This window comes from Ammospiza caudacuta, chromosome Z (genome assembly GCF_027887145.1).
Source record: "Ammospiza caudacuta isolate bAmmCau1 chromosome Z, bAmmCau1.pri, whole genome shotgun sequence".
Lineage (NCBI taxonomy): Eukaryota > Metazoa > Chordata > Aves > Passeriformes > Passerellidae > Ammospiza > Ammospiza caudacuta.
Window position 1 is genome coordinate 3,718,635 of NC_080632.1, and position 8,725 is coordinate 3,727,359.

The 8,725-nt window shown below is 45.8% G+C and overlaps 1 protein-coding gene across 1 annotated transcript in view; it reads right to left on the bottom strand.

Moving 5' to 3' along the window:
* Positions 1 to 8,214, bottom strand: part of SLC12A2 (solute carrier family 12 member 2) — a 55,124-nt gene extending 46,910 nt beyond the window's left edge. Inside the window, exon 1 of the mRNA XM_058823881.1 lies at positions 7,714 to 8,214. Coding sequence (XP_058679864.1) covers positions 7,714 to 8,214 — 501 coding nt within the window. The remainder of the gene's footprint in view (positions 1 to 7,713) is intronic.
* Between the last annotated feature and the right edge of the window lie 511 nt (positions 8,215 to 8,725).

Below are 8,725 nucleotides of genomic sequence, written 5' to 3' on the forward strand. Positions count from 1 at the left end.
CAGGACTGGGGAGAGAACTGAAGGGTAAAAATTCACAGGTTGAGATGAACACGGTTCAACAGGGAAGGCAACAGCCACACACACAAGCAAAGCAGAACAAGGAATGAATGCCCTGCTTCCCATGGCTGGGCAGCCCCCTCCAGAGCAGGGTGTTGGGAAGATAAACACACCATCACTCCCCATGTCCCCTTCCTCCTTCTCCCGCCAGTTTTTACACTGAGAACGTTGTCACCTGGTCTGGAAGACCCCTTGGGTCAGCCTGGGTCACTGTCCTGGCTGTGTCCCCTCCCATGCACCCCCAGCCTCCTCACCAGCGTGGGCACAGGAGGAGCAGCAAAGGCCTTGGCTCTCTGCACATCATGCCCGGCAAAAAGAAAGACACTTCTGAATTGTCAACCCTGTGTCCAGCACAGACCCAAAACAGAACCCCACACCAGCTACTGGGAAGGAAATAAACTCAACCTCAGCCAAAACCACACACAAGTCATCTATTCCCCACCCCAAAAACAAAGGTTAGTTTGAGGCATTCTTGCTCTTAACAGCTTTTGGTTTTCATCTACTTCTGCAAAACATGGTGCACTTTCTATTCAAGAAGTAGGAAACAGGAGCAGCAATATGCAGCAATAGTAAAACCCCAAGAAAATATCCCATTTCTATAAAAAGTCTAGCTCCAATGTAGTAAGTTCCTGAAAAATTACATTTTACCTGTTGGCTTGCAACAGACTAAAAGCCCATTGAAGTAATCCTAAAAAAATAACTTAAAGTACCACCTGAATTTTTAATGTCATCTTCTGAAATGCTGAGTGCAGCTACAGCACAGCCCTGAGCCAGGAGTGAGCAGGGCTGGTACGTTCACACAGAAAAGCACTCGCTGGCACTGGCACAGCACCACATTTCAGCCAAAGTTGCCAAACTGCTTCCAGTTCAAAAGCAGTATTACTCAGAACAGTCTTAGGAGTCCCTGCCATGCAGACTGACAGACCAAGTTGAGTAGCATCACAGCTCCTTCACAGCTGAAACAGACAGAGCTATTTTCTTTGAATTTAAAAAAACCCAAACAACTGAATCATCTGAAGTAGGAGCAGTGGATTCAATGAAGGGAAGTTAGCTAACAAAATGCAGATGCAAGAGAAAACCCCTCTTATTAAAATGGAACTTTAATTTTTTTAGAATTTCTTTACTCTTTTTGTCACCTTATCCTTAAATCAGTCACGTTTACAAGGCACAGACCATACATCCAAGGTTATTTTTTATGCATAAATGAAATGTCAGTAAGTCTGTGAGGTATAATCAACAGAGTGAAGTACAGAAATAAATCAAAGATCATTCTGGATTTAAACTGCAAAAACTGGATAGCTCCCAAAACTCTGAAAAGCAAATAATTTGAAGTCAACTAATTTAAAAAAATTTAATAGAGATCAATGACCATAGTGTAATTGCTATTACCTATACCAAGAAGTGGGGAAAATGGGTTTGGGGTTGCTCATGAATGAATATTATATGAGGCTTTAGGAAAAAATCTCAAGAATTCAATAGAAGATGTAGTACAGTGGTTTAAAATTACTCCAAGATACTGATCTTGCCAAGCTCCTCCTCTGCAAGAATGTTCTTCAAGAATAAAAATCATTTGACATCTAATTCAAGTACAGTACCAAAAGAGAAAAAAAGTTAATCTGAAGGTGAATTCTGCAGCCTTCCTCTTTAACCAGCTCCGAAACAGTCCAGTGGGAGCGTGACACCTTTTTTTTGTAATGGTAATAAAGAGAAAAAAAAGAAAGTGTGAATTTCATCATTATATCACTACTGAAGTTTTACTCTGTGCTATACACATTATTTGTACAGCATATATAATTTATATTTGTAAAGCACATGTATTACCGCGGCTGGTGATAGAGAGACGGTGAATCTTGTTTCTTGAATCAGAAGGCTTGATTTATTAAGATATTATATAATACATTATGACTATACTAAATAGAATATAGAGAGAGGTTTTGCAGAGCTGCTAGCTAAGCTAAGAAGAGGTAGAAAAGAATCTACAACAAAGTTGTGTTCAAGGACTCAAGTCCCCTAGCTTGCACTGGTGATTGGCTCTTAATTATAAACATAGAAAATGAGCCAATCAAGGTGTCCCTGTTGCATTCCCCAGCAGCTGATAATAATTGTTTACCTTCTCTTCGGGGGCCTCTGGCCTCCCGAAGACGCAGAAATCTGAAAGAAAGGATTTCTGTGGAGAAATGTCTGCAACACACATGTATATAAAATTTTAAAGCAAATGAATATATTTATATTAGGAGTGCACACTCAAACGTTTTTATTGATGCCTGTGTGCAGTGAGAAGACTGATGAGAACCCTTAAGTGTTGGATCAGGGAACTGAATCACCACATGCAGTACAAGATTTTGCAGCACAGGGGGTGTAGGCTTTCTGTAAACCAGATCAGATCTGTATCAGATCCAACTAAGATCTGTGACAGCAAAAAGTTCACTCCTTTCAGCAGCAGTCCACACTTGTGCTGTGAGCTATATAGGCTGCTAAAGGTTCAGTTATTTCCAGCTTCCCTGGGACATGGGGGGGGGAAAAAAGCAGTAAGAACAATATTAGCAGTTTGCTGAACACAGGTCATGTTTTTTAGCATTCCATGGGTGTTCTGGACTAAAGACTTAACAAATATTCAAGAGAAACAAGCATCAAGCAACAAAAAAAATAAAATTATACAAGGTTTTTATAAAATACAACCCCTGGAACAGTAATATTATTTACTGCTGCAAACAGAGCAGTACACTCATTTTTTCCCTGATAAAGACGGTTGGGCATAAGTGGGGTATCAGTGTAAGCAAAATGAGGATTCCTGACACAGGCTGAAAAAGCATAAAAACATTCTTCTGCACGGTGCAAGTAAAGCCTCACTGAGTACAGGTGCATTAAGGTCACTGCTGTTTAAAAGTGATGAAAGAACAGATACCAATTATAGGCTTCTGGGACACACAACAGCACTGGGACCAAGACTAAGAGAGCTTCCCTTGTTTAATTTTAGTACACTGAACTTCAGAAAGAAGATTCAAATTCTGCTCACATATATGAAGGACAGAAAGAAGGAAATGTAATTTAAATTAAAAATAACCAGAAGTGAAAAAAAAAAAGAAACCTCCAGACTGCAGACAAGACTCAGCAAGGTGGTTCAATAAAAACCATCTGCAAGAGGGTCTCAGTCTTCTGTGAGAGGGAAGAAAGGAGCAGGGTCAGCTACCTTGATATCCTACAATCATCTTTTAGCCTTTTATGCATCTTTAGCTCAGTTCTGCTTTTATTACAGGCTAAGCAAACATAAACCACGAATTGAAAGAAAATACAACTAAACGATTATTAGAGATGCAGCAGTTGTTCAACATTCTCAAGACAGAATTCAAATTTGTTAGAAAGCAGTGCCAAACATAGACCTTTTTACTGTGCTTATGTTAAATATTTGAAGTCATCGGGTCAGAGAAAAAACTGCAGCATTTGAGAAAATACTTAACAAAGCCCAAAAGACAACTGAAGACAATTACAGCCACCCAACTTGACTAAAAACAAACAAAAACCAAAAACCCCTCAATTTGTATCAGGACTACCAGTAATCGCCCTTTTTCTCACACCTGTCTCCAAATTCAAATGACAGGTGCACAGACTTTTTGTGCGGGAGAAAGCAAAGCACACTTGTGTTTTTAAATACCTTGGGATTTCTTTTTGTTTTTTATTAATAATTTGATGCTGATGGGGATGGGGTGGAGGTGGTGCAAGGATCCTGCTCTGAGATCAGCTCCTTGCCCTGCCAGAGCTCCCGGTGGGTGTTTTAACAAGCAGCAGAGCAGAGCTGCCAGCAGAGGGCTTGGTTCACACCACATCCACTCACCACGGCTGCGAGGGGCTGCGCAGAGATCAAATCAGAACCACTCATACACAGCGAGATCTAGTCTTAAAGGAAAAAAAAAAAAAAAACAGAATCTCCCCAAACCACTCAATGCTATACAGAAAAATCCTAAATTATTTCAGTGGGCTACAGTGCGCAGGTCTGAATACCCTAACAGTACAGACTTGTCAGAACAATAATGTCTGTGATATTGTGACATGGTATTGATAAACTGAGGGGCACAAAGGCAGGCGGGCAGTATTTCTACAGGCTGTATCTTGATCTACAGATGTAGCTGACCCAAGACAAGCTGTAGGACAGGCAAAAAATTAACAAAAGAATGTTTTTAATCTTCCCATGGTCTGAAGACAGATCCCCCTCAAGAGGGCAGGGGACACCACTGCAAGAAAAACCTGCATGTCATGGTAGGCTGACTTCCCTCCCACTTTTTTGCTAATAAACACCCTCTCACCCCAACATCTCTGGAGACCAGAGCTCCTGCAACACATTCGCTTTACAAGACAGCAACTGCAACAGCATCACCAAATTCTCTCTCTCATCTCTCTAAAGCAGAGAGAAATCAACACATACCAACTGGGTAAGGAGCAGGCTGATCACCTTAGTTATCTGCAGTCAATGACATACTAATGCAAGACCCCTCACCTGGAGTTTAATATGATCAACCAAGGGCAGTGTTATGCAATTCATCCACCTCAGAGTACTGCAGCATCACCTAGCTATGTTTCCACAGCCAGTTTCAACAAGAATCCCTTTCCTATGAGAAGAGCCACTGTTGGAATGACCACACAAACACTTAGCCCACCAGGACTGCAGGACAAACCCTTTGGAAATGGGACCCCTCCGGTACAAGTGTGTGTCTTCCCCAAACAGTCACTCTTCTTCCAACACTGCTTTTCTGCGAGAACAGAATCAACAGAAGTGTTAGACAGATGAAGCTTCTAAACAAAGCTAAAGGAAAAGAAAAAAATCTGTTCTATATTGGGCACTGGCATCAACAATGCTCAACGCTGCCTCACATTTATCTACTTATTAAAAGCAAACAGAATAGCAGGAACTCTAACTGCTGGATAAAATAGCTGCATTCAAAGCAGCGAACCATACCGCTGGTAAACAGCCCTGGATCGCTCTTTACACAAAGTATCTGCCACTCCTGATGCACTGGGTCAAGCACAGAGGCACAACAATGGGCTGTGCAAACTTTATTGTGAAGGTGCTGGGATGTACCAGCTGCCTTGCACAGACATGCTGTACCCGATAAATTGGTACAGAACCCACAGCTAAAGGGCAAGGTTAATTCTTCAAGCCACTTTCCCAAATGCACAGCACTACTCAACAGCAGGGACCTGCTAGTCAGCAGGAACTGAAGTCACAAAAAGCCCCCTGGCAACAGTAAAAAAAAAAAAAAAAAAAAAAAAAAAGGCACAACAGCTTTGAGAACATCTTCCACATAAAAGTACAGCATCATCTTGATTTATAAGTTATCAGGGCTCTGTGTTCGCAAACCAAGCACACAATCAGAGATGGGATGTGCTTGATAGTCCTGTGAGATTGACATGAGATTGCCAGGAATGCAGGTATCCAATGCTATTAGCATGCACAACACACCCTTATTAAAAGCTTTTGTGTTCACAGCTTTATCTGGAAAGTGTTTTGCGAAGCTGGAAGCAAAAATAATGGCTTCCCTTCTTCTTATAAGCCTAAGTAGCTGCTAACACCTTAACTGCTTTGGACATTAAACATCCTGTGACAGAAAACTTGGGTTACTCCACTGAACTTCAACTTAAAATTCTGAAGTTTATATTGTGACCTTTTAAAAAAATTAATACTTAATATCAAGTGCAACCAAAATTCCATATTCCACCCCAACATTTATTTAATGAGAGGAGGGGCCCAAGTAGACAGGGCATGGCTTTAAAAAAGGAAGTATCTTCACATGCACATCTATCCACACTGGAGAACAAATTAATGACATTTAAGAAATTAATAATTTGACTTAATTAATGCTCACTATGGAACTGTTTTGGTAATGATCCTGTAATTAGGTTGTCTACCACTCCTCTGTGCCACAGACTACAAAGAAAATTCCTTGCCATTAACTTCTTCTTAATAAAGAAATTACAATTTTAGAAATTGTAATTCCACAATATGTTCTATCCTGCACTGAAATATCTTAATGGTATCAAAGAGCTTTCCACAGTGCTGGAATATGAACACATTGAAAATGCCATCTGCCAGCCTTAGAAATCTGAGAAATGTTCTGCTTACAATGCTGAGTATCCAACACCTGGTCATCCCATCATGGACCAGGCGTCAGAAATTTGGGGGAGCAGGAGGACAGAAAACCAGCGTGGTTTCACATGCACTATGAGCACACATACATGTGTTTCATTTATGGCACACATGGCAAAAACCGACAATTTCGATTTCATACTAACTTAGAATGAGACCACAGATCATCATTTAGCTCCATCAAAAGCGGACCTGGAAGGCAGGAGTAATTTGCAGCAATAGTTAGTAATTAGAATCTGACATCTTATCTCAGATAGATAAGTCACAAACAAGTATCTTTGCAATACACCAACCAGTTACTTCTAGTGGAACACTTCCACAGTCAGTGTCAAAAACACACTTAAACGATCACCAACACTCCCTAAAAAAACCCCAAACCCCACATATCAGTGCTGATGCACTGAGCAGCCCAATAATGGTGAGAAACGAGTAAATCTGGAAAGAACACACCTTTCCTCAAGGAACTCCACCTATAAGGGGTGAAAAGTGGGATGCAAAAAAAAGTTCTGGAAACAAAATATTCGTTTCCTTGGAATGTGGGCCATGCATTTCTTTATTTCCCTAAACCCAGCAGAAAGACCTCACTCAAAGCACAGGCTCCTGAGCACAGCCATACACCCATTTATAAACTGTGAGGAAAACAGCACTGCCAGAGGTTAATCTTTATCTGGAGTTAGCTTAGTGATGATAGTTTAAAAACAAGAAAAAAGTCTAGGAAATTAATTCTACGTTCAGCTAAAGCTGGTCTTCTAGCCAAGGCAGCCTGCAATGCAAAGAAGGCTCTCACTGTCAACCCGTCTCAAATAACACACGGACTCGTAGTCCAAAATAGAAAAAAAGCTTCAGACGCACAGCTCCGAAATGTTTCAAGCCTTGACGGCGGCCGGGAGGCACGGAGCAGCGCTGGGAGGGCTCGCTCAGGCTCCGTGCCCGTGCAGATCCAGCAGCATCCGACCCGGATCCCATCGGATCCAGCGGGCTCTGCCTCGGCGCCGCACACACAAACCTCCGGCCGATACCAAAGCGAGCGCATCCTTATTTATTTACCTTTTTTTTTTTCTTTTTTTTTTAGCGTCTCTATCAAATGTTTTCACTTCTCTTCCCAGACTGATTCCCACGGCCAGCCCCCGAGTTAATACCCTATCCGAATCAATACCCTAGCTGCTGGAGGCGATTTGGAAGTGGAAAACCTGTAAGAGATCCCCGCTCAGTGACGGGGAGAACAGACCTACAGCTCTAAATGCCTCTTGCACTGGGGGACCATCTCCCAAAAGCACGTGTGGTGGGGGGGGATGGATACCGCTGCGTCACGAAAAGACAAAAAAAAAAATATATATATATATATATATATATATAACAGAACTGAGACGCAAGCTATGCACCCGCGCTACTTGCGCCTGCTCGAGGCTCGGCGAGCTTTCGGCTTTTTTCTTTTTTTTTTTTTAAGCTTTTCTGCCGACACACTCTGAAAAGCCGCCGCACCCCCGGCGCCGGGGAAGCCCGAGGGCCGCTCTCACCTTGTCCAGCTCATCGTGCAGCTCGGCCAGGCTGGGCCGGAGCAGCTTCTCGCCCAGGTCGGCGGCCGTGTGCCGGTAGTGGTCGATGCGGGGCACGGCGTCCATGGTGTTGTGGCCGAAGGTGCGCAGGTAGTAGGTGTTGGTATGGGTATCATAGTAGTAGTGGTGGTGCCCGCCCGAGTGCAGGCTGCCCTCGCTCATCACCGTGTCGCCGCCGTTCTGGACGCCGCTCACGTTGCCGCCCTCCGAGCTGCCTCCCCCGGGCTCGCCGGGGCTCTCGCCGCCGGCGGACGGGTCCACGAAGTTCACCCGAAACCTGCCCTTGGCTTCCTCGCCTCCCTTACTCGCCGCGCCGATGTCCCCGCACGACTTGCGGGGCCCCTCGGCCACCAAGTCCACCTGGAAGCGGCTCTGGCTCGGCGTGGGACCCAGCGGCTTGCCCAGCGCATCCTTGGAGCCCTCATCCCCCGCGGACCCCGCTGCCAGATCCTTGTCCTCCATGCCTTCCCCTCGCTCTGCGGCGGCCACTGCTCCGAACGCCCCTCCCGGCCGGCGGCTCCGCTGCTTTAAGCGGCCGAGCAGCGCCCCGGGGCTGCCGCAGACACAGCGCCGCGCCCCGCCCCCGCCGCAGCGCCAGGTGACGGTGCCTCCGGTCCCTCCGCCCGATCCCGCTCTGCCCAGGCAGGAGCGCGGTCGCTTTCTCGGCTGGCGCGGCGGGAGGGATGCGGGGGGGAAAAAACCGGCGGCGCCGCGCAGGCTCCGCCCGCTCCCGGCTGCGGCGGAGGGGGCGGCGGGAGCGCGTCCCCGGCCGGGCGGCGGCGGCTCCTCCCGCCCGCACTATGGCGGCCCCGCCGCATCCGCCCCGCGGCGCCGGTGGGAGGAGCGGGGGGGGGGCCGCACCGCGATCCCGCCCGGCACAGCCCCGCCGGCCGCCGCCACGTCTCGCGAGAGGAGCGGGGGGGCGCTCGGAGCCGCGCGGTGCCTCACAGAGCCCGGACCCATCGGGAGCCCC